The sequence below is a fragment of the Prionailurus viverrinus genome, chromosome C1 (assembly GCF_022837055.1).
Source record: "Prionailurus viverrinus isolate Anna chromosome C1, UM_Priviv_1.0, whole genome shotgun sequence".
In the NCBI taxonomy this organism is placed as follows: Eukaryota; Metazoa; Chordata; class Mammalia; order Carnivora; family Felidae; genus Prionailurus; species Prionailurus viverrinus.
In genome coordinates, this window is record NC_062568.1 from 40,011,233 (window position 1) to 40,038,481 (window position 27,249).

At 35.5% G+C, this 27,249-nt stretch overlaps 1 protein-coding gene across 10 annotated transcripts in view; it reads right to left on the minus strand.

Moving 5' to 3' along the window:
• The window catches only part of PMS1 (PMS1 homolog 1, mismatch repair system component), a 99,062-nt gene that overhangs the window by 47,595 nt on the left and 24,218 nt on the right, over positions 1–27,249 (minus strand). For all 10 annotated transcript variants that reach the window (XM_047870524.1, XM_047870531.1, XM_047870528.1 and 7 more), the window contains 2 exons: positions 22,805–22,907; positions 12,538–12,701 (listed from right to left, as the gene is read on the minus strand). In XM_047870524.1, the coding sequence (XP_047726480.1) occupies positions 12,538–12,701; positions 22,805–22,907 (267 nt within the window). The remainder of the gene's footprint in view (positions 1–12,537; positions 12,702–22,804; positions 22,908–27,249) is intronic.

A 27,249-nucleotide genomic window follows, 5' to 3' on the forward strand; every position in this document is an offset into this window, starting at 1 on the left:
ACTCTACAAATTCAATGCAATTCCTACCAAAAATCCTAATGACATTCTTTATAGAAATAGAAAAACACAATTCTAAAACTCATGGAACCACAAAAGACCACAAACAGCCAAATCAATCCAGAGGTAAAGAACAAAACTGGAGACATCACACTACCTACTTTCAAAATATATTACTTCAGTAAACAAAACAGTATGGTACTGGCATAAAGACAATCATAAAGGCAGACGGAAAAGAGTAGAAAGCCCAGAAATAAATCCATGCATATATGGTCAACTGATATCTGATGAGGGTGTCAAAAACACACAATGCAGAAAGGAGAGTCTCTTCAACCAACAGGGCTGGAAAAATGATATCCATATACAAAAGAACGAAGTTGGACCCTTATCTTACATTATACATAGAAATCAATTTAAAATGAATTAAAGACTTAAATATAAGACCAAAAATTGTAAAACTCCTAAAAGAGTTTTTACAGGAGAAAATCTTCATGATGCTGATCTTGGCAATGATTTCTTTGATATTACACCAAAAGCACAAGCAACAAAGAAAAACAGACAAGAGGGACTAATCAAACTAAAATGCTCTGCACAGCTAAGGAAGCTATCAACAGAATGAAAAGGCAACCCATGGAATGGTAGAAAACATGTACAAACTATATATCTAATGATTAATCTCCAAAGTATGTAAGGCACTCCTACAACTCCCTAACAAAAACACTAATACCAACGAAAAAATGGGTGAAGACCTTGAACAGACATTTCTCCAAAGAAGAAAATATAAAAGGCCATCAGATATGTGAAAAAATGCTCAATCTCACTAATCATCAGGTAAATGCAAATTAAAACCACAATGAGGTATCACACCTGTCAGGATGGCTGTTATCAAAAACTGAAAAGATAAATATTGAGGAAGATGTGGAAAAACTGGAACCCTTGTATACTATTCATGAGGATGCAAATACTATGGAAATAGTATGGAGGTACCTCAAAATATTACAAACAGAACTACTATATGATCTAGGAATCCAATCTCATGACAGAGTATTTATTCAAAGGAATTGAAAGCAGGCTCTGAAAGTGGTATTAGCACTCACATTCACTGCAGTATTACATACAACAGCCAGGATGTGGAAACAACTTAAATGTCCACTGACAGATCAATGGTTAAAGAAAATGTAGTATATCCATTTGATAGAATATTATTCAGCCTTAAAAAAGGAAATTCTGTAATATGTGACAACATGGAGGATTCTTGGGGATATTATGCCAAGTGAAATAAGCCAGTCACAGAAAGACAAATACATGATTCTGCTTATATGAGGCATTTAAAATAGTTAAGTTCATTAAATCAAAGAATGGAATGGTAGTTATCCAGGGGATGGGGGGGAGGGGAAAATAGGGAGTTACTAATGAATGGGCATCAAATTTCAGTTAAACACAATTAAGTTCTAAAGATCTGCTGTGTAACATTGTACCTCTAGTCAACAATATTGCACCGTATACTAAAAAGATTAAGAAGTAGTTCTCATCTTAAGTGTTCTTGACAAAATAATGTTTAGAAAGAGATAAACACCAAATCCAGAGATTCTGAGCTTCTAATACTCCCATCAGCTGGCTCCTGGTGTTTCCCTGATGGTACTTCTCTTCCCAAGCATCCTTTTTTATTCAGGCAAATGTCCTGGTGATAGATAACCTTATTTTCTAATTTTATGCCTTTTTTTTGAGAGAGAGAGGGAGAGAGAAAGTGTATGCCCGCATAGGGGTGGGACAGGTAGGGGGGAGAGAGACAGAGAGAGAGAGAGAATGAGACAGAGAGACAGAGAGAGAGAATCTTAAGCAGGATCCATGCCCATAACACAGTACAACACGGGGCTTGATTTCACAACTGTGAGGTCATGACCTGAGCCAAAATCAAGAGTTGGAGGCTTAACCAACTGAGCACCCAGGTGCCCACTGTGCCTCTTTTTAAAAACAAGCAGTAAGTTTTGGGGCGCCGGGGTGGCTCAGTCGGTTGAGCGTCTGACTTTGGCTCAGGTCATGATCTCGCGGTTTGTGAGCTCGAGCCCCGCATCGGGCTCTGTGCTGACAGCTCAAAGCCTGGAGCCTGCTTCAGATTCTGTGTCTCACTCTCTCTCTGCCCCTCCCCTGCTCATGCTCTGTCTCTGTCTCAAAAATAAAAAAACACTTAAAAAAAAAAAAAAAAGCAGTAAGGTTTAAAGCTAACAACTAACATCCAACTTGGAGATGATTAACTTTCCTTTCTTAATTGACTAGTTACCAAAACCTTTATTGATGAGGTAACAATAACTTCACTTCAAAACCTCATTTTTTGTTTGTATTAGATTCTTTTTAAAGTGAAATCAAAATTATGTCAGAGTAATACATGAAGGTAACTACATATTAAAAGTGAAAGTCAGATATACCCATCCAGGGATATAAAAGGGATGTAGCATTATCATTTTCCTAGGCATGTAAATTAAATAAATCAGATACCCTCAGATCTTTTGTGTTCATTTTCCAGATGCAGTCAGTCAACCAGTCTCATTGATTCTTCCTTATAATTGCTATCACAGACACCCTTTGCTTTCTTTGTCAATGTATTTATCCTTATTCAGGCCCAAGGTGCCTGGACTTTTGTTACAGCTTAAAGCTGTAACACTTACTGCTCAAAGCCTCCTACAATTCTTTCCTGCACACTACTGCCAAACTAATGTCAGAGTTAACACCTTGATCATTTCCCTATTCCCAATTTTCTATTAAAAAGAAACAAAAAAGATTCAGCTTAGCATTCTTTTATATTCTTTTTATATTCTTTTATAATATAGCCTCAAATTATCTTTCACTTATCTTCCTCTACTTCTCTATATAAAATACCTGACTCACCTAAACTGATTTAACTGCCTCTAAATGTACTCTGTACTTACCTACCTATACCTTTTATCTTCACACTATTTCTCTACCTAGAATGATTTGATCCATTTATCCATATTAGCAAATTCCATAATATAGACTCACCCACCTGGGGCGGGGGGGGGGGGGTCCTAGATGAAATTACAAGTTGTGTCTACTTCACTACAGGTTGTGTCTACTTCAATAATATCCACATCTGCCTAGAGACCAAAGTCAGCCCTCCCTTTTCTCAGACTTTCTATGAGTTCCCCAGAAGGAAAAGGAAGTGTTTCAGGTCTAAGAGCCGATACTTGCTATTTTGCTACCTCTCTGTTCCAGTTGCTGTCTTTAATCTTTAGTGACCTCATCAGCCTGTATCATAAGTGCTTAACTACCTACATTCACAATTTAGTATGCACTAGTGCCACTCATGTGATGGAGCACTCCTGTCCTCCATGCTCTGAACCCTTGATTACATTCATTTACCACCTATTTTTTTTGAGCACCTACATGAAATACTACTGTAGGCTCTAGGAGTACAGCAGTGAGACAGTAGTAAAACACCTTTCCTCTCATGGAAATTATATTCTAGAGAAGAGAAAGACAATAAATCAAGATAAGTACAATATATAGCATATTAGATGGTTATAAGTTTTAAGAAGAAAAATAGAGCAGGAAAATGTGTGTGGGACAGGGGAAATGACTGCAATTTTAGGGTGGCTAAAGAAAGCCTGAGAAGTTTTAAAAGATGAGATTGAGCCAAATGTATACAAAAATCTTCCAGGCAAAGGAACTACAAACACAAAGGTCCTGAATTGGAAGTATGACTAACAAGTTCAAGGAACAACAAGGAGGCTAGTTCAACTGAAACAAAGTGAGTAAAAGGAAAGAAGTAAATGACATCAGATGAAATGGTGAATCAGATCATCTACAAAAGGGAAGCAAATTACAGGCCAAGGGGCTGACTGCCTTTAAATTTTCTTTTTGAAGTTTTCCAGTCTGTGGCTGCTTTCATGCTACAAAGGCAAAGCTGAAGAGTTGTAAGAGACTGTATAGCCCCCAAACCCCAAAATATTTACTATATGATTCTTTTTTTTAAACAAAGTTTACTGACCTGGATGTAAAATTGATAGGCCATTTACAAAGGCTTTGATTTTACTCTGATATGGAAACTCATTAAAGAGGAGTTGCATGATCTGACTTACATTTTTACAGAATCATTCTAGTTATTGGGCAGTAAACAGACTTAAAACAGCAAAGAAGGAAGTGGAGAGATCCAATTAGGATACTATTAAAAAAACCCAGGTGAGAGATGATGGTGGCTTGAACCACAGTGGTAGTCACTGACATGGTGAAATCTGGTTAGGTTTTACATATATTTTGAAGGTAGGCCTACAGAATTTACTCTTGAATCAAAGTGAAAGAGAATCAATAGTCAAGGATAATCTTAAGGCATTTGGTTTGCCACCTAGAAATACAGAATTCTCATATATTGATGGGAAAGGCTGTGGAAAAAGTTCCAGAAGAGGAGATACAAAGCTCAGTTTTTGACAAGTTAAATGTGTCAAATTATCATTACCAAATATGCAGAGGATTTCTGGGTGGTAATTGGAGTTTGGAGTTCAGGGGAGAGTTACAGAATGGAGATAAAAATTTAGGAGTCATCAATGGATAAATGATATGTAAAGTCATTTGAATAAGCACACTATGAAAATGTATATATATACACACACACATATATACAAGAGAGTAAACTGTAGGACACTAAAAGTTTAGAAGTTAGGATATGAAATGCAACTAGAGGAGTGATGTAGAAAGAGAGAGAGGAAAAAAACAAGTTGTGCAGACTTAGAAGCCAAGTTAAAAAGTGTTTCAAGGATGAGATCAACTGTGGCAAATGCCTACTAAGATAAGGACTGAGGAGTGACTACTGGATTTAGCAATGTGGAGGTAAATGGTGTCCCTGACAAGAGCAGTTTTGGGAGAGTGGTAGAGAAAAACTGAGAGAAAATAGGTTCAAGAGAGAATGGGAGGACAGTAATTGGAGACAATGAATAAAGACAACTATTTCTAGAAGAGGTGCCCAAGTCAGCTTTTCCTAGGAATGTGGGGAGTACATCCATAGTGATGGAAGGGAAGGCTGATGTATGGACACAGCTGCAGATAGGTGGATAGATTTGTGGAAGTCCTTTCCTGATTGCCTCAATTTTCTCACTAAAATAGGGTGTAAGGTCAGATGACAGTGAAGACGGAAAAGAAGGTGTTGGCTGTCTGAGACAGGAAAGATGAAATGGCCATTTGGGACCTTGACAATCAATGTGTAGTTCATGGACAGCAGCAACCACATCATTTGGAGGCTTGTTGAGAATGTACAATCTCAGCCCCTTTCTAACTTACTAAATCAGAATCTGCATCCTGAAATCCCAGATGATCTACATACACATTACAGTCTGTTTAAAGCACTGATGTAGGAGATCAGGAGAGAAAAATGCACTAGAGAAACACAGTATGACTGCCAGGCAGCACTAAAATTAGTGATCATGAATTTAAAGTCATGATGGGTGTGTATTTTCTTCTACAACATTCAGCTTGGTTCAGGCACCAAGAGGACAAAAAGATGGCTTTCACCAGGATTTGGTTAGTCAAACAAGCACAGTTCAGTGAGAGAGAAGCAAGAAAGTAAGGGAGTACCCAAGGACAGCATGGTAATTATGGACCTTATAATTTAAGCAGAGAAATGAGGAAAAAATGGATAAAAAACAATTAAAAGATGGTAGGATCAATGGATCCAGTAGAGTCTGAAGGTTGCTGGATGGAATAAGCTGGGGACACAGGAGGTCATGGTCAGAGAGTGAAATACTTAACAATGAAATTATGGAGGAAGTGGTTTTTGGCAATAACAAAGTCTACGGTATAGCCACTGGAATTAATAGCTACAGTAGGGTGGAAAGAACAATCACTGGAGAAAAGGTAAAAGATTTGAGAAGCTAGAAAGGACTATGTGGATACTGAAATCACAGAGTGATAGTGATCTAGGGATCTAAAGACATGAAATTAAAATCTGAATGAGATTTTGGGTTGGAGAGAAAAAGGAATGGTCTGGAAGTTGCAATGAGGAACAAGGAAGTGAGAAACAGATGAGAGAAATCAGTCACTATTTGAAAGGGCTGCAGAGGATATAGTGTTCTCAGGGAAAGTCAGATTCCAGAGCAAGAAAAGGCTAAGGACACAGAGGATTTTACTTGTGACTAATCATGAAATGGGACATTTCAGGACATGGGGATGTGTAAGAGACAAATGATTTGGATGAGAAAAAGAGTCCAGGGTGATAAAAAAATGAGTTGAGAGACTCAGCCTTCTTGAGTTGATTGACATAAAAGGGAATAGAAACATGATGAGATTAGGGCTGGCAGTCCCAAAGCACTTCACAGTTGCAAGACTTTGACTCTTTTTTTTTTTTTTTTAATTTTTTTTTTTTCAACGTTTATTTATTTTTGGGACAGAGAGAGACAGAGCATGAACGGGGGAGGGGCAGAGAGAGAGGGAGACACAGAATCGGAAACAGGCTCCAGGCTCTGAGCCATCAGCCCAGAGCCCAACATGGGGCTCGAACTCACAGACCGCAAGATCGTGACCTGGCTGAAGTCGGACGCCTAACCGACTGCGCCACCCAGGCGCCCCATCTTAAGGGAAAGACTAGAGAGGTCTTGCCAGGATTGAGAGTTCTGGAAATACCATCTGACACATACAGATAAAAGCATGGAGGAGAGAGAGATGGTCTTAAAGATTCCCTGTTGATAACTACCAATGGACATCTACACCTCACTGCTCTGGGCTCTCATCTGGCTCCTATCAATAAAAAAAAAACCTAAGGAGAAGTGTTGCTTTCTGTCCAGATCAGATACCTTCACTTACTCATAGGGTTTTTTTCAGAAATTCTGCTGACCCTCTCTTGCCTCACCATCTACATTTAGTATGGAACTGAATTCCAGCTATAAAGAGGTTTTAAGTTTATTTTCATGAAGCTCTTAGGCTTTAGGCAAGTTCTCTAAACATTTTGTTACAGGTAAAGTGACATTTTATCTATTCAGAGCAAGAAAGAACTCTTGTTCATGGGGGTCAGACCTATCTCCACACACACTGATCTACACCAGCATCAGCTCCAGTCCAGCCAAGACATTTGTTAAACATCCACAGAAAGATACAGATCAAAATACATCCACCATGAAGTCTTCCTTGACTATTCTAGCCTGAAGTAACCTTTCCCTTTTCATAGTATTTACCAATATCATTTGATAATCAGTAACTTTTCATTATTCTTTTCATCTATTTAAACGTTCATACACTTTCACATCTTCCTCACTTATTTTGTAAACTCCTATCATGTAATTATTCCATAGGCTATCACATAATTATTCCATAGCACATACTCAAAGCTCTGTATCTAGTAGCTGTGGAAAAGCTATAGCAAAGGAGAATAAATATTGCATTAAGAGCTAAGAGAATTGAACTTTAGCTCATCTTATGCTACATTAAACATTTAAGTTATTAGGCAATCCACTCACATGGTCACGTGAAGATAAAATGGGAAGGGATAGGGATAAAAATACTCTATTTGCTAAAAGGTTTAAGACAGGACAAAAAAGATTTTCAGTGATCTTTTCTAGATGTAAAGACCTAAAAATCTAGGAGGCATAAATGCTTATATTTTGTGATTTGATATATAAATCACCTTCTTAGAACTTCTAAGTGATGGAAATGTGAAGCTCCAATTTTGTAAGAAATGAAGTGCTTAAGATTTATGTAGACATCCTTAAAAATCAAAGAGGTTTAGAGTTGAAAAGGGCCTTAGAGATCATGTGATCAACTTTTACTGGCCTAAGCTCAAAAAGCTAGATTTGTGCAGAATTCTCTGGAAATTACTGATCAGAAGAGAAATCTACTGTTTTGAAGTAGAGAAATGTATTAGGATAAATAGTAACTGTAAGATGTATTTGGTTAGAGAATTTGTAAAGGAATAATCATATAGTTCCATTTAACTAAGTTAATAGAAACAAAATATGTTAAATTGATAACTTAAAGACTATGTCCCTGTCAAGTGTTTCCCACTCACTGTCCCTCCATGCAATCTTTATGTATTTCCTAACTAGTTCTAATGAAGACATATCAACGACTTACATGCCAAGAAAAGAGACTAGAACAGTATATATGAATACAAGTGAGAATATACTCTGTAAATATCTAAGAGGTCACTGAAGAATCTAAAAGGATGAATCCTCATATTATATAAAATGAATCCTTTTTTGAGGATTCATCCTATTGGATTCTCCAGTGATGCCTGTTCTGAAAGAGGCCAGAGTGTTCAAAACTGGAGCTTTATAAATTTTTGTGATTTTGATTTTAGCATGTGTTTCATTTAGTATTTTACTGTGTGCTATGCACTGAGTATTAAGGGGAATATGAATTAGATGCAGTTCTCCCTCCCACAAGAGTCTGCTGAGAAGGAAAGACATTACACAAATCATTGCCAACAAAGCAAAAATGACATAACAGAAATATGAAATAATGTTACAGAAGACGACAAAGAATAACTATGTCTTGCTGGGGATAGGGGAAGAATTCAGAGATTCCTTCAATATGGATAGTATGGATAAACATCAAGATAAAAAATAAACTACAGTAGGGGTGCCTGGGTGACTCATTCCACTGAATATCTGACTATTGATTTCGGCTCTGGTCCTGATCTTAATGGTTCATGAGATCAAGCCCTGTGTTGGGCTCTGTGCTGACAGCACGGAGTCTGCTTGGGATTCCCTGTTTCCTTCTCTCTCTGCCCCTTTCCACTCATGTGTATGTGTGTGTGTGTGTGTGTGTGTGTGTGCTCTCTCTCTCTCTCTCTCTCAAAATAAATAAATTAAAAATAAAAACAATAAATAAGCTTAAAAAAACTACTATAAAATGTGACTTATGTATGTCTTTCATCTTTTCTATATAATAGTTAACAGAAACTAGGTGAAAAGTAAAAGAATATAATAAAGAAAAAAACAGAACCATTTAAAGAATTTAGTTATCATTAATTTGCAGGCAGCAAAAAAACAAAACAAAACACAACATCACCAAAAAATCCCAACCAACCAATCAAGACTGATAATCAACCTCAAGCTAACCTGAAAACTATATCTGAATGGACCTCCACCTTCATTAATTAAAAACAAAACAAAACAAAAAACAAAACCCACTCAAACTTTCAAAGTTGGAACTAGAAGAAAGAAAGGGAATTTAAGAAAAGGGCATTTGAACTACAGTCTTGAACTGGAATTTCCTGTTGACTATACTGCCTCCATAACCTTGCTTGGGATGTGGGTAATACTGGCCCAACTGTGGACTTTTTCTTGATTCCTCATATAGTACAGCTGAAACAAAACTGAGACATTTAACAATATTTGTGTAAAAGGCTAAGAGTTACAAAAAAAAATAATAATACAATGAACAAAGAGAATATCATGAATGTTGGGGATACATATTATAAACTACTACTTTTTAATCTTCAGTTTATAATCTAATAAACATGTCCCTTCTTTCTCATTCTTGGTCACCCCCTTCCTCCTACATCTTCAGCCACCACCACAAAAGAGTACCCTCCTAGCGACCCAGAAAACTATGTCAAGAGAGGAAGCCACTACACACACTACCAAATCTCTATGGCCAGTTTTCTGCGTTTCTGTTTCCAGCTAAGGTCCTGCCTCTTCCCAGATTGACTGATGCCAGAGATATTCAACTCTTCAAAGCTGTGTCATCATTCTTCCAGACCTTAAAAATAAACTGATCTCAATAAGCCTTCAGACTAATGTGACATGGAGGTAGGGTAGGTAGATGGAAAGTCACTCCTTAATTACTATTCTCTTGTAACAGTTAAAACCTTCTGGTATCAATGATAATCCAATTCAGCTTTTCAATACCTGTGGGCCTCTAATTATCAAGACAAAATTCAATTCAAAACAATTTTTACAACCATAAATAGTATTTTAGGCAGAAGAAAACATTCACAAAAACCAACAACCATGAAATATGAAAGTACCCCTTATTTGAAATCACAATTTAACATTATATTCTAAACTAGTCGTCTACAGAACTATTCATGCATATATGAAAGAGCTAGAATACTAAATTGGTTTCATATAATCACACTGAGAAAATTTTTTAGTTCTAGGAAATAACTACATTATAAATGAAAATATACACAGCAGGACTTCATAGGAATTCAGTTATTACAACTAAAGCTGAAGACTATAGTGCTTGTTTAAGGAATGGCTCTAACATTTCTCCAAATAATATCTACTTTAAATAAAGTCACTGAATCCACTTGTAAATTATTTCCCTTTGGCTGTCTCATTATTCAATATGCTTTCAAGGAACATGGTGATGAAAGAAGAAAAATACCTCTTTCTAACATAACCATACTGGCAAGAACATCAACATTATCAGTATTCAAAGAATGTCTTGGCAGGTTAAACCTTCATAAAAAGAAGGAACACTATCTAATCCAAGATGTCAAAATAGCAATAGTACTTCTCATACTATGTGCAATATGATTGTTTGTTTATAAAGCAGAAAAAAATTTCAAGAAAAGATGTCAATATAGTCATGTTTAAATTTCAAGCAAAGGCAAAAAATTCTTCTGAAAAGCACATAAAGAATGATAAACATGTTTAAAAGAAAAAGGCTAAGAGGAGAGCAGGACTCAATGTTCAAAGAGATTTATGATATGTGCCACTGCCATTCTGGGAGGTTTAACAATATATTTCAGCATTTGAGGCACAACAGCACTACTAAGAAAGAAAAAAGTGGCACAATAATTTGTACTAAGAGAAGGAAGCTTGAAGACAGAGTGCTTGTTCTAATTCAGTCCTTGATCTTGTGTAATAATACTAATACTTAATTTTACTGTAAGATTTTTGATAATCTCACATTATTTTCATGGTAAAATACTCTCAGCATACTCTTTAGGATTTGAACTGAATCTGAAATTACTGAAGGCTATCAAGGGACTTGTGTTTATTCAATGTAAGTTCAGATGTGCTGTCCTCAAAAAATAATAAAATGCAGCATATTATAAAATACTACCTTCCATTCTCAAAAGATAATGCCTGTACTGGTAATCGTACAGTGGTTGGAAAATAATATAAACTTATCCAAAACTTAGAAAATATATATATTTGACTTTAAATACTCATTTCTATTACATGAGGCAGAAATCTTGTTTTATTCTATTTTCTCCTTATTGTTGCTTTTCTTTAAAAACAAGAAGTTCCTATCTTCATATTTTACCTTTTTCATATGTTTTCCCTTCCCAATCACTTTCTTCTGCCCTTGATCTTTTCTTAACTTGGGCTTTTAATTGCTAAATGTCCTTTGGATAAAGAGGTCATAGCGGGATGAGCCTCCATCTATCAACATCCTGAGGAATCATAGCATGGTAGAGCAGGAAGAGATCTCAAGGTATCATGTGGTTGAGTTCTATGGTAGCAGGAATAGGTGGCTGACTAATCTTAATGTTTTTCTTTCTTTTCTGTTTTTTTTTAAATGACCAAAGATTTTGATCATAAATATTCCACCATGGTTTGGTTTAAGACAGAATCATCTTAATAACAAGTAAACAGACACAGAATAGAAAGAATGCTGGATGAAAAAGGATTCTGACCCCAGTACTACTAATTACTGTAAAGTATATAACAATTTCTTTGATTACTCTGAGCTCTAAGCTCCTCCTACAAATAGAAATAATGCTGCTTAACTTACAAAGTTATTAGTAAGTGTTCTGAAACCTGGAAAAGAACTATATACACATAAGGTATTAAAATGAAAAGACAAGACAGCAGAGTGCAAATAGCCTGCACTCTGTAGGCATGTTAAGTTTCAAATCCCATCTCAACAATTTACTAGCTGTGCAACACAGAGCAAAGTATTAAACCTCTCTTGAGTTCAGTCCAGAGGACAATGGTAAATTGATATGTCTACTTCACTCAGTTGTTGCTGTGGATCATAGGAGTTTAATGTACCTAGGATATGATGTAGCATTGTGTAGGGCCTCAATAAATGTTAACTCTCAACTCCCCACTGGGTTTCCATACTTCTGCTTTCCTCTCTTAAATATTTCAAGTGCACATGTGGAATTTTATGAAAAACAGAATAATCAGAAAATACCTTTCATTCTATCAAGATTCATCAAGCAACAAGAATTTCTTAATCAGCCTCACTTGAAAACTGGGAAGAAATGAGGTAGTTTCCTTTAAAAAAACAAAAAAAACTCTTCCAAAGGAGAAACAGTTTGTAATAGAAGGTGAAAAATGTCACTAAATTGTGAATTCCTTAAAGGAAAAGAACAAGTCTTATACATCTGCATATTTAGGTAGCACTCAAATATTTCTTGGATGTCTACTGGCAAAATCCCTGATCTCAGAAATTATGAAAGGTTCAATCAGATTTCATTTAGACGTCAGATAAGAAAGTAAAGAGGTTCTTTATATAATAAACTAAACAAATGTGGACAAATTTTTGCAAGAAGACTTTACATATCTGATTTTGATAAAGTTGTGCCTTTATAATATCATATACCGAAAACTCTTATAGAAACATAATAATACTTACCTTGTTATGTATAAAAACAATCCTTAAGTCATGTTTAAGTATACCATAGCTTATGAGGAGATCCTGGATCTTTTTTATTTCATCTTTACATTTTTTAGCAGTTGAGTAAAACTGCTTTCTTACAGGTAGATTCTTAAACAATCTTAAAGCAGTCACAGTTGTACCTGTTGGCAGATAAGAGGAAAGCACATTTAGATGTGAAAAGAACTTCACACATCTTCAAATCTATATACAATATATTCAACCCCTTCTATCACTGAAGGCCAGTCCTCTCCCAACTCCGGGAACCCAAGGTGGCTCAACTTTGCAACTTATTCTGATCCTCTGCTAGACTCCTCTATTTGTAACTGGACTGACTTGGCTAAGTATTATCTCTTCTGTGTGATCTAAACAAGAATAATCTGATTTCTACCACCACACAGAAACATGGGCTCACCAGAATGTAGTATCTTAATAATTTGCTGATATTCAAACCACCTGGAATGATGCTTAGTCTGCACCTTAAAATACAATATATAGGTGGTATAAAGCTAAAATATAGCAAATGTGATAACCTTAATTACTACACTAAAAATTCTTATCTGAAATAATGTCTAACTGTCTGGTTTAATTTCATCTTCTGAACAACAAATATTCAAAATACAGTATAATCTAACACAAAGATTTTCTTTTTACTAGTGTAGTAACTAAAAAGTTGAATAAAAGTATAAATATTATAATGCTTACATATCAGATTAATAACCAGCTTTTGTTAAACACACACACACACACACACACACACACACACACACACACACACACAATTAGGCCTGGATATTTTCTCATTACTATACCATAAATCTGTGTTTTTTAAACATTGAGGAACTTTTAAAACTACCAGTAATGAGCTAATCTCAACTTAGTAAATCAATCCTCTCATGTGATTCTAATGCTGTACTGCCAGGGTTGAGAAACAAAGCACTGAGAAGTCAAAAAATCAATTTAGTGTACAGTGTTCAACTTGGCATTACTGACATTTGTTGAGGGGGCTGTCCTGTGCATTGTAGGATGTGTAATTGTATCTCCGGCCTCTACCCATTAGATGCCAGCAGTATCCAACTCAGATATGACAATAAAAATGTCTCCACACAATGCCAAATGTCTCTTGGGAGGCAAAACTGTCCTTGGTTGAGAATCACTGATTTAGTATATATAGCAACTAGTATTTTTTTTAAATTAAATAAAGTCTAGAATATACTAAACAAGAGCAGAAAATAGAGTGCATCACACATAGTAAGAGTATATACTGCATCAAGAATTTTTTGCTTTGATTAGATTTGTATGATTAAAATGTACTATGTGAACGAAAGTCAGAAAGGCTAAAAGTTGCTGCAATAGGTCAATCTTTGACCTACTGCTCACAAAAAGAACAAAACAGAATGGCAATCATGAGGAAAATATAAGACTTAGAAACCCTAGCATAAAATCAGGAGTTCCAGGAAGAGAAAAAGAAACAAATACAGGTTTAACTAAACAGAAGAAAATTTTCTTGAGTTAAAGTCTTTAGTACAAATTTCAAGAGCTTACTACAAGCAGGAGTATATTTGTGTGTGTGTGTGTGTGTGTGTGTGTGTGTGTGTGTGTGTGTGTGTGTATGGAGAAAGAGACACCACACTTCCACTGGAAATCCTAAATTTTAGGATTAATTTAAGGGTAAGGAAAAAATTTTAGAAACTTTCAGAGACAGTAAGTTCCTTATGAGGAAATGCTAGCATCAAATTTCTTAACTATAACACTAGAAGGCAATCTACAAATGATTGAGGGGTAATTAAGAAACTTACACCCAGTAGGGTTATGTATAAGGATAAAATGAAGACACTGCAAGGATTCAGAAGTTCATTCCCCAAGTACATTTTATTAAAACAGTGGTGGATGAGCACCAGCCAAATGAGAATTATATCAAAATAGAAATTTTATGACAGAAGAAGATGAGAAAATAAAACTGATAAGCAAAGAGTTTTAGCCAAATGTAAACATAATATGGCAACATGGCTGGCATTTGCAATGTAACTGTGAAATAGGAATTATTGAAATGAAAGGGATGTAGGGGAGGGCCTAACAGTAGCATGAAACTGTTTTACACTATTATTAATAACACTGGATAACTGGAGTAAAGGGGTTGGGAATAAAAAGGGCTAAAACTTATATGGACCTATATATTCTTGACTATGGCAATTTCCTTTCCTACCAATGTTCTCCTTCTGGTGTGTCCTCCAACACATCATACTTATTTGCACCTCAGAACTTTTGCATATGGTCTTCCCCCTACTACCTTTTGCAAGGCTAACTCCTTTATCAACTTTCAGATCCTAACCTAAGTATCACCTCTTTAAAGAATCCATCCCTGAATGCCCTATCAAAGACTGGTTCTCCCAAAGTGAAACCATGTTTTATTTCTTCCTAGAAATTATCAATATTTGAAAAAATTTGTGTCTGCCTCCCCTTTTAGAATACAAGAAGCATGAGAGCAAATGATTATGTACCATGTATGACATTACAGCCCCAGCACCTCAATGACTAATAACCTACAGGCATTTAACAAAAAAGTTTTGAATAACAAATAGAAATGCATGCACAGAAATGAATGCATAGAAGAAAAAAACACAAATGTGGTAATAAGAATAAACCCCAAATTTGTTTGGACTCTTTTCTTAGTTATAAGGGACACATGGTGTTTTTATAATTTTTGAAACTTTATTTTATAAATATATACAATTTTTTTTATCTTAGGAAAAAAAGATCTTTGAGGGGAGAAAAAACAAGGGAAAAGCTGTATTTCTATTTTGTTCACATTTGATGTTTTCCTGCTTCTTTTCTCTTGATCAGGTAAGTTCATCAGCATATTACGTTACTAACAATTTAATTAAAATTTTTTTTTGCTTTCCTCCATTTTTAGGTAGGTATTTTTTTGGCCTAAATTTAACATGTCACCTTCACACACAGAATTAAAGTCCTTGGAACACCATGGTATTTCTCACTTGTAACACTGTGGTGCTACATTTTCTGCCTTAGGAAAGTAAACAGGCTACTGCCAAATTCACATTGAGGTGAAGTTGACAGAGATCAAGGAGTGCACATGCCCAGCAATCACAACAGGTATGCACTCTGCCTTCCTGCTAAACAAAGGACACACTCATAGCAGAGTGTATCAGACCCTATCATCAGAGACCTCTTATGCCTTTTTCTCATTTCACTCTATGTTCTTTCTAGATATTTCCTCCACGCCCAAAGTTTCAACTACTACATGTATGCCAATGATTCTTGATCAAAGTTATAAAAAACACTATACTTTTATGAATCTCTGAAAAAGAAAATATATGCCAAATAATTCATGATACAATGCCTTAACAACAGTCCTGTGCGATACATGAATTGGTCCACACCAGCCTCTCACTGCTTAGATATTTCTTTTATCTATCCTCACTGATATGGCAATTTCCTCTTGTGTCTTCAATTTCAGTGCCTGGCATGTGATAGCAAACCTTTTGTACTTAACCCAGTTTTTTTCACTTGTGGCTATATTCTCTTTTTAGGTCTCACAAAGCATTTGTTGTTTTGCAAAAAAAAATATGAAACTGTTGTTTATTCTTGCAATCAACACATGAATTATCAATAATGCACAAAACTTCCCATCCAAAAAGGATTTGGGGAGGCCATTAATTACAAGCCATGACCTGTTTTTAGAGACGTCAAAATGTGAGAAAACACACATCTTAGAATTTACTAAAGATATACATATGAAACTGACAGCATTCAAGTTATAAATAAACGCTCACTCAATATCACCTGAATGTCCCAAAGCCACCTCAAATCAACCACACCCAGACCTGAACTCATTCTTTTCCTTCTTACGTCTGATACTTACACTTAATCCTCTTTCTCATATAACACTAACATCCAACAGTTTCCAAAGGCAGATACTCTAGATTTAACTGATTCTTCCCTCTCCCTCTTACTGCCAATATTGTGTAAGTCTTTTAGGCCTGTTCTATCCTAAAAATCTGTTTCAAATCTATGTCAAGTCCCTTTCCCTCCTTCAAAACTTAGTTCAAGATAACACTTCTTATAATAAGACATAGTTTATGGTAGGAGTTACAGTGTTCTAATTAATTTTATAAATACCATGACATTCACCCTCTACCTAAAAAGGTTCAGTGGCTCACTGCTGGTTATAAGAAATAAACTTTTACTTTCAGTTTTAGAAATTTCACTTGGTTCTTTTTTAGAGTTCCATTTCTCTGCTGAAATTGTCTACCTTTTTAGCAATTTTGACCATCTTTTCCTCTAAATTCTTTAACATAGTTGTTTTAAGTTCTTGTCTGCTAATTCAAATATGAGGTCATGTTTGTTTTCTTATATCAACTATTTTTTTCTCTTATAGATCCCATTTTCCTTTGTTTCTTAATATTTTTATTTTTGCCAGACATTGCATAGATACATAAGTAAATGAAAGAAAAATAGATACGTAAGTAGGTATTTTCCCCCAGAGAAGGCACTTTATTTCCTCTGTCAAGTAGCTAAAGAGAGAATCTCTTCAATATAATTAGGAATGTATCTGGGTTGGAGCTGAGCTGCCCCTTTATTTAGCTCTAGTTCACTTCTCATTTCAAATGTCTTAAAGATGGAATGGGGTCTTTTCTTCTAGCAAGGTTTTGGGATCTCTAGCACTGCAAAACTTTGTCTCTCTAGCTCAGTCCTAATTTTCTTTATCACTGCTTACTAAGCGTAAGTCCTGATGAGATCTGGCATCTGAGGTGAACCAACTCTGTCTGAGGATCCCATCCTCCAATATCTCATGTCAGCTTACATATGGCTGTTAAAGAAGTTCAGCTGGTTCCTCCTAGGGCCATAAAAGATGCCTTGTTCATGGCAGACTTGTTCCTTTGCCCACCTATGCCCCCAGACTCAGTTAATGCTCCCAGGGATGCAAGTACTTTTCTTGTCTACTCATCTTTTTCTTGAACCTAACTCATTTAACTTCCTTTTTTGCCCTCCAAGTTTTTATTAGATTTTATTTAGCTAAAATACAGTGTAATATTAGTTTCAGGTACAGGATTTGGTAATTCATCCCTTACATACCACACCCTGTGCTCATCACAAGTGCCTTCCTTAATACCCTTCACCCATTTCATCCCCCTGCCCACCTCCCTTCCAGCAACCCTCATTCGTTCTTCATAATTAGGAGTCTGTTTTATGGTTTGCCTCTCTTTTTTCTCCCCACGTTCATCTGTTTTGTTTCTTAAGTTCCACATATGAGTGAAATCATATGGTATTTGTCTTCTTTGTGACATAGTTCTTCAATTGGTGCTTTTCCTCTTCATCTTTCTTCTCTTGCTACAAGGTTAAACCCCCACCCCTTCTTACCTACCATCTTCAAACTCAAATGATAACTTTTCTGAAAAACTCCCTAACCTTCCTCTAGGCAGCTGGTGGCTTCTTTTTACTGTCATTACTTAGTCATCTGTGTTCTCCACTACTCTGTGAGTTCCTTTAACTCATCTGTGTTCTCCACTAGCCTGTGACAAATATAATAGCATATACTGTAGCTGTGGTGACAGTATATCTGTGTATATCTGTGTATCTGTGGACAGATGGTGAGAAGGCAGGCAGAAATCAATAAGCAAAATACAAATGTACGAAAAGGTACTTGTTGATTTTTAAATATGTTATACGTGAAAGACCACACTATAATTAATCCATATATTAACTGATAAATTATTGCTTCAGCAGTTAAAAATGTTCTCTTAGAGCAAATTGAGATTTAACAATAAGCCAAGAATTATATATGTTTGAATAAAACTTAATGATGGAAAACTATGTTGATTCCAAATGAAATGTGTATCCTTAAAAAAAGTACCAAGTAATATTGGCCAATAGGGAGGAGGCCCTAGTATACTATCATATTTTACAAGAGAACTGCTCAGCTCTCCAACTTTAGCACATTCTACAAACACCAGAATTAAACTGCAATCCTATAATATGTTCCCTGTTATATTTTTACATGACCCTATGTTATGCCACTTATAAAGGCAGCTAGCTATTTATATTCCTAATGTAAAGAGGTATGGTTGCTTGAATATATCAAACTTTTTAAAAACTATTTAATGAATTAAGTTTCAGTCTCAACATGAAAAAAATCTTCCAATGCATGCACAATCATACCTAACAGGGATTTACAAAGAACACGATGCTCTACTCTAATAACAGGGTAAGGAAAGGAATGACCCTGATCAGAGTACTTTAAATATACTGTTTTTGATACCTGAGAAATTCCTACGGCAGAAGTACTAGGATATGTTAAAAGAATTTGCCAGGAGGGTAAATCAATTTAGAAAGCTTACTACTGATTATCTAGGGTAAAGGAAATGGAAGTAATAACAGAAAAAAGATATGATTACAACAAATAATTTAGTAAGTTATTGTAAGATAATTTAAAATTATTTTTACATTTCTTATAAATTTTTAAGTGTCTTAAAACAGAAGTGAACAGAAGGGTAATTTAAAATGACACGCTATTAAGCACATACATCATTTTAAAGGGCTAAATTAATCCACAAAACGAATACCTACACCCAGAAAAACCAGAATTGAAATCTCTAGTAAACTATTTTTAAACATCTTAAATATGGTTTTTAAAGGGGTAACAGGGGTGCCTGGGTGGCTCAGTTGGTTAAGCGTCTGACTTCAGCTCAGGTCATGATCTCACTGAGTTCCAGCCCCATGTCCAGCTCTGTGCTGACAGGTCGGAGCCTGGAGCTACTTCAGATTCTTTGTCTCCCTTTCTCTGGGCCCCTCCCCTACTCACACTCTGTCTCTCTCTCAAACATGAATAAATGTTAAAAAAAAAAAAAAAAATTAAAGGGGTAACAAATTTTCCAGTGTCTAAAAAAGATTTTGCTTTAAGTTGTCCCGGCACCTACAGTTAGGTGTCATCTTCTGATCAGATGATATGAAGAGTAACTGTGAAGAAAGGATGTTCACACCACTGCAGAAATTTATCTACAAGAACCCTAAATGCACAGGTACTAATTAGGATGGTTGTACTGTAGTTTTATCTTACACAGAAAATATTTAAATGGAAGTTGAATGACAGCTGGTGGTGAAATGTGAGTCTGTGATCCAATCACTCAAAAACTATCAGCACTAAGGCAATATAAATGTAAAAAGCTTTTAAAAGTGCTGTAGATTTCTATAATATGTCCATCTACAGAAATTTAAAAGAGCTTGATTCTTTGTTGTTTTCCTAGCCAACCAACTATAATCAGGAGATAAAAATGAATCATGAAAGGCAATTACTAGTTTCACAACTACTGACCTTCCAAGTATGTTGTTTCTTAAGATAAAAGGAATATGCTAAAGAAAATAAGGTTCATTTACTGACTACAGAAGTTCCTTAATATGCATACCTAGTCTCACTCAAAGTAGAAGACTTGGGTCAGCAAGAAAAGAAAAATCAATCAACAAATGGGCAGAGATCAGAAGGATTCCATATTTAAGTACTGCTATTTCATAGTTCCCATGGTGATGAACACAGAAAAGCATGAGAAGTATGAGTGATGCAGAGCAACAGGCCATCCAGATTAGACTGGCTACTACTAAGATAAAAATAAATACATTTAAGTTTTATAAGGTGACTAGATTACTTCAAAGTACTCTACTGGAGAGCCACCCAAATATCTCCTAATGGCCTCCTAATTTGAACTCCTCAGAATTGGGGTCAGAACATTTCTGGAAAGGGACTATACTAAACAAAAAAAGCCTTCTCCTTTGTAACCTTCAGTACATAAAAAAGACAAAGAATCAGAGTCTATTATTTTTAAGTAAAATATGTACAATATTATCATACATCAAATTAAACAGCTACAAGATGAGCTCATTTTTATTAACTGAGTAAATGCCAAAAAAAAAAAAAAAGTGTTTTCTTAGAAGTTCCAACTGACTCTTTCCTTTGTGTGGATATAAAAATATAAATTCTTTTTTTTTTTTTTTTCAACGTTTATTTATTTTTGGGACAGAGAGAGACAGAGCATGAACAGGCGAGGGGCAGAGAGAGAGGGAGACACAGAATCGGAAACAGGCTCCAGGCTCTGAGCCATCAGCCCAGAGCCCGACGCGGGGCTCGAACTCCCGGACCGCGAGATCGTGACCTGGCTGAAGTCGGACGCTCAACCGACTGTGCCACCCAGGCGCCCCAAAATATAAATTCTTAATATGCAAATTAATCAGCAATTTGAAGATTAAAAAATAAGAGAAAAAGTGAATTTGGTATCAGTATTAAGACATAATAAATATATTTTAATGAAAAAAGATGGTAATTATTAAAAAGATAGATCTAATAATTTAATATTAAAATTGGAAGAAACTAAAGAAAAAATATAGTACTTCAATAAATTACAATGAGGGACCACAAAATTAAAAAATGAATTTATAATTCAATTGGAAAAGAAGGGCAAACAGCAACAAATCCTTTCAGATCAAATAATTCTTTTGAACATGACTAAAGAGGTCATACCTTCAACATTCTCTCAACTTTAAACACTCATTACTGGAAGTTAGTGGTATGGAAACAATTAAAGGAGACACATGAAACTCAAGCCTGAAAAGCTTTTCTTTTTTGTTGTAAGTGGACAGTAAAGGAACATAAAAACATAAGATGTCAACTAAAATGTAATAAAATTACATAAGTGTATAAAACACGAAAGAACTGTAATAATAATTAATAGAGCAATATTATTAGATGAAGTAACATTAGCAATGAGCTAAGAGTTGTTACAATTGAGTGATGGGTACATTATTCTATTTATTTGCACATACATTTCAAGTTTTCCATACAGATATATTTTAATTATTTAATCATAGTATCTTAATTATATGGTTTATTACAATTACCAAATCAATAATGTTTTAGGCATTTCAATAAAATATCCTTCACATATAAAGAGGACACTAAGTGATCCAACAATAGCAAAATAATTGCTCTTACAGTTTTTACAGAAGAGTAACTAATCCATGTTTTTGTCCATAGTCTGTTTTTAAAAATTAATTTATTTAAATTCAAGTTAGTTAGTATACAGTGTAGTATTGGTTTCAGGAGAACCCAGTGATTCATCTTTTACATATAATACTCAGTGCTCATCCCAACAAATGCCCTTCTTAAAGTCCATCACCCATTTAGCCCATCTTATCATACACCTCCCCTCCAGCAATCCTCAGTTTGTTCCACAGCTAAAATCATCCTCAATGGGGAAAAACCTGAGAGCTTTCCCCCTAAGGTCAGGAACACAACAGGGATGTCCATTCTCACCACTGTTGTTCAACACAGTACTGTGAGCCCTAGCCTCAGCAATCAGACAACAGAAAGAAATAAAAGGCATACAAACTGAAAAAGAAGTCAAACTTTCACTCTTAACAGATGACATGATACTCTACATGGATAACCCAAAAGACTCCACCAAAAAATTGCTAGAACTGATACGTGAATTCAGTAAAGTCATAGGATATAAGATCAACGTGCAGAAATCGATTACATTTCTATATACCAATAATGAAGCATCAGAAAAAGGAATCAAGGAATTGATCCCATTTACAACTGCACCAAAAACAATAAGATACCCAGGAATAAACCTAACCAAAGACATAAAAGATCTGTATGCTGAAAACTATAGAAAGCTTATGAAAGAAATTAAAGAAGACACAAAGAAATAGCAAAACATTCCATGCTCAAGATTGGAAGAATAGGGGCGCCTGGGTGGCGCAGTCGGTTAAGCCTCCGACATCAGCCAGGTCACAATCTCGCGGTCCGTGAGTTCGAGCCCCGCGTCAGGCTCTGGGCTGACGGCTCGGAGCCTGGAGCCTGTTTCCGATTCTGTGTCTCCCTCTCTCTCTGCCCCTCCCCCGTTCATGCTCTGTCTCTCTCTGTCCCAAAAATAAATAAAAAACGTTGAAAAAAAAAATTAAAAAAAAAAAAAAAGATTGGAAGAATAAATACTGTTAAATGTCTATATTCTCCATAGTCTTTTAACAGTCTCTCTTTAGAAAACTAAGTATTTAAGAGATTGGTGACTAAAGTAGGGGTTGAATATTCACTTGGAAGTTAACTACCCTTTATCACAAGCAAACCTGAAGTAATGCATCTGAATTTGAGATGTAACAATTTTTAAAAAAATAAACAAGAAAAAAATAAAATAAACAAGAAAGAAAAGGCAAAACTACAAAGCTACTCTCTTACCTTGACCAAGATGTGAAGGTTTTTGAGAAATTATGTGGCCGCTGCCATCCAAAACATACTGGGTGCTAAAATTATCAGAAGCTGTCCTTGTTGTAATCAAAACCTGGAATATAAAAAAACTAATAAAATTATGATTTTAGATTTTGCAGTGGACTCATTATCAAATTAAATTTAAAATGATTATACATTTACTTAAGATTGAAAAAAAGTTTGGGGCACCTGAGTGGCTCAGTTGGTTAAGCATCTAACTCTTGATTTCAGCTCAGGTCATGATCTCAGTTTGAGATCGAGCCCCATGTTGGGCTCCATACTGAGTGTGGAGCCTGCTGAAGATTCCAGCTCTCTTTCTCCCTCTGCCCCTCTCCCCTGCTTGCGCTTGCAGTCTCCCTCTCCCTCTTTAAAATTAAAAAAAAAAAAGAAAAATTAAAGTTAGGGGCGCCTGGGTGGCTCAGTCGATTAAGCATCCGACTTCAGCTCAGGTCATGATCTCAAGGTTTGGGAGTTCGAGCCCTGCGTCAGGCTCTGTGCTGACAGTTCAAAGCCTGGAGGCTGCTTCAGATTCTGTGTCTCCCTTTCTCTCTGCCCCTCTCCTGCTCCCATTCTGTCTCTCTCTCTCTCTCTCAAAAATAAACATTAAAAAAAAATTTTTTTTTAAAGTCTTACTTGTTAAGCTCTTACGACCACTTCTCCTATAATATTCCCTTAGAGTTACACTAATAGTAACTAATAGGCTAATTAGTAGCCTAATAGTAGTACACTAATAGTAGGCTACTTTATATTTTTTATGTGGCAAATTACTGATTTTTGAGTATTTAACTTTAACTAAAATACTCATACACAAATCTATACATCTGAAATGTACTGGTTATTTGTATATATGACTGAAATGGCTATTTGTATTATATGACTTACATCTGTAAAATCAAATACTGTAACTGCATTAGGGAAAATTCTTTTTGTTTATTTACTTTGAGAGGGAGAGAGAGAGCACACGAGCAAGGGAGGGGCAGAAAGAGAGGGAAAGAATCCCAAGCAGGCTCTGCACTGTCAGTGCAGAGCCCAATGCAGGGTTCAATTTCACAAATCGTGAGATCATGACCTGAGCCAAAATGAGGAGTCAAACGCTCAAATGACTGAGCTACCCAGGCACTCTGGGAAACTTGCTTTTTAAAAGACAATTTCCATAAATTTGTTGGTAATGTGAAAAAGCCTTTTGTAAAATAATCATTCTTTTTATAATCTGTATAAAAAGGTAATGTATTTTCTGTATTTCAAGGTAATGGTTCAAAAGAATAAAAAAATATAAATCATACACACATATATTTGTGGACAATTTTTTCTTAAAACCAAGCTTTTAAATGTAATTTAAATGTAGTTTAAATGCTTAAAACCTGAACTATTTAAATGTAATTTTTTTGTTAAATGAAGAAGATATTAGCACTAAGACATTTATGTGTAAGAAAGGATTTCACTGAGCATGAAAATATTTCCTAAGGTGTTACAGTCACATAAATATAAATTTAAGAATGTCTGCATTCTTCTGAGCTACCCTCACCCTTGGCTTTCTGTTTACCTACTCTGTGAGATTAGTGGGAGAGCATGACAATAGAAAACCATTCCACTGTCAGAAAATAACAGGCAGGGAGTGGGCATACTTCTTCAGGAAAGCACAATGGATTCAGAAAAGGATGCCCTCCTTACACTTTTTGTGAGCAATAATGATCCAAAATTGGGAGCAATCTTTCTTGGCCATCTGTGAACTCAGGAGAGTTATCTGAAACTTATATTTAAGAAAGAAGCCACAAAGATCCAGCTCCACTGCTGGAACTCATCTAGGTCCAGTTGGATCTACATTGGATTTGATGGTTCTAACACCCTGCCCTAAACATGCACTAATTTACAGCAGGCCATATGGCTATAAAACATGTAGATACCAGGCAGGGAATAGCAGAGTCACCATTATGTGCACAAACACACAAACACACACAGACACACAGACAGACACACACACACACACACACACACACACACACACACACACACACACAGCTTCTCTAGCTCACAATATTAGAATCTGTTAGACTCTAAGGGTAATGTCCATAAAATTCCTTACCAGAAGCACTGCCTTAAGCTGTTTTCCAAAAACATACAGCTAAATCAAAGTTGTGAGCCTCTGTATAACCTTAAGTGATTCTTCTACTTCTTCCAAAATTATATTCCGTGGTTCAAAAGTTGTATAACTTTATAAGTTTTCCTGATAACCAATCTTAATCTTCCCTGCTACATCCCCAACTCTATTTTGTCCAGTAGTGATTTTCTCTAATAAATTCTGTTTAAAAACAAAGAGTACAGAAAATTTCTTTCCTGTCTCTTAATTTACTCTATGATTGTCCCTGTAAAAACAATTCTACATTTAACCAACCATTTTTCAAAAATGCCAAGGTCAACTGAATTCTATTTCTATTCTCCAAAGAGCTAGCCACCTGACCTAAAGTTGGTGTTATTAAGCAAAAGTAGTCCTAGAACTCTGAGTTCTAGTACTAATTAAGCCAGGGGCTTGTTAGATGGTACTGAATAAATGATTACTCTATCATCTTTAAGGAAGTGCAATGATAAGATGAAAATGATACTAATACTCCACAAGGTTATATAGATTTTTGTTTTAACTACTTTCAAAGCATTTTATAAATATTAACTTGTTCATCCTTTAAACATATTAGTTAATAGCAAAATACCCCAACTTAGATGAATAAACTGATGTGCTAAAAAGTAAAATAGGACCTTACTGGTCATAAATGTAACATTTGTATTAAAGTAAAAAAAAAATACACTATTGTTTTCCAATATTAATTTTTTTGAATTAGAATGTGTAAGGGTACTGTGAAAATTTATCTTGATAGGAAATGCTTCACAATTCACTGCTAAAGACAGCGAAGGACAACACAGGTTAGCATGTTTCACAAATTTGTTAAATACAATGTGCTCCACAGAGGAAGGAACTGTATTTCAAGAGTTCATTTCATATGACCCTATGTCCTGAACAGCAAACCTTTTTTTGGACCAGGCACAGGCTTAGAATGTGTTAGCTCTGCAGCAGTTAACATATTTGAACCTGCAGTAACTCCCCCATCAGATGCATCTCTAATATTACAAATTTTTACTTGCGCTTCTTACTAGAGACACTAATGAACTATGGCAGAATGAATCTAGTGGTGTCAAGGGAAGAACTAAAATTTATTTAAAGAATTTTAAAAGGAGAAGTTTATTTTAAAAGGTAAAGTTTTAAGAGTTCTCAGAGAACCTTACAGATTATATTGGCTATCAGTTATGAAAAACTCTTTTTGGTCTAGTTACTGAGTTTCAAAAATTATATAATACTAATACAAAGTTAAAATTCACAGAATTCATAAAAAGCATCTAAACTTTAGATAAGCATAAGTTTTCTCAATGTTTTAGATAAAACTCAATTAAAACTTTAGGATACATCCTGTCAATTCATGCAAAAAAACCTTTCTTGACAAAAATTCATTTAAGACAATTATGTTAAAGTTTGTTCTTATTTTTTATTTTTATTTTTTGCTGATTTTTGGATGAGCACCTTGGCACAGACACAGGAGTCTGAAAACTAAGGTAAATGGTCTTCATGATTCAGCTGAAATATCAATTTTGCCTGGATCACTGAAATGTCTTTCTTTCTGTGAGTGTGCCTGCCTATGCATAGTTGTACACTAATATAAGAGCTCTGACTTCATAACCTTCTCCCAGATACTTCACTGAGGGAGACTAGCAATACGAAAATCTTGGCCCTGGCTTTTCTCCTTAGAACAGAGTTCTATTACCTGTGAGGAGGCTACACTTTAGAAAGCAGGATACCTACCCTACTCTTCAAAAGTTCCTGTGCCTATTTTAATTACAGCTCTGTCACCATGGCTCTAAAGAACATGAAAGGTACTCTATCTACACTGTGGAACAGGAGGCAGAAAACATCAAAATGATGCTAGCAGCTTCCTCCTACCTTTTTACAGCTATGGGGGCCCACAATTAAGGAAGTCCCAACCTTCATCTTTAAAACAGAATGACATAGCTTCTCATTCTGCCCCTTTTGAGCCATGGAGGTTTAATGAAATTTTAAAAAACAAACCCACACATGACGTCATCTCATCACAAAATTGTGTAAAATAAACTTGGTAGATCAGAGTAATACCCAGCACATTGTAACTAATTAAAAAATGGAGGAATGAATCCATAAACATTAGTGTTATACAAAGGATGGCTGGCACCTCTGTTAGTTCTTCAGAGGGATAAACAAGAGAAAATAATGAACTTAGGCTACAGAATAAAGACCTTTTGTGAGAAATAGAAGGAATTTATGTAGGAATGTCTGTTAAACTTTAGAAAGGATTTCCCAAAAATGTTGAGTTGTCTGCATAAACTTTGAAAGGGTG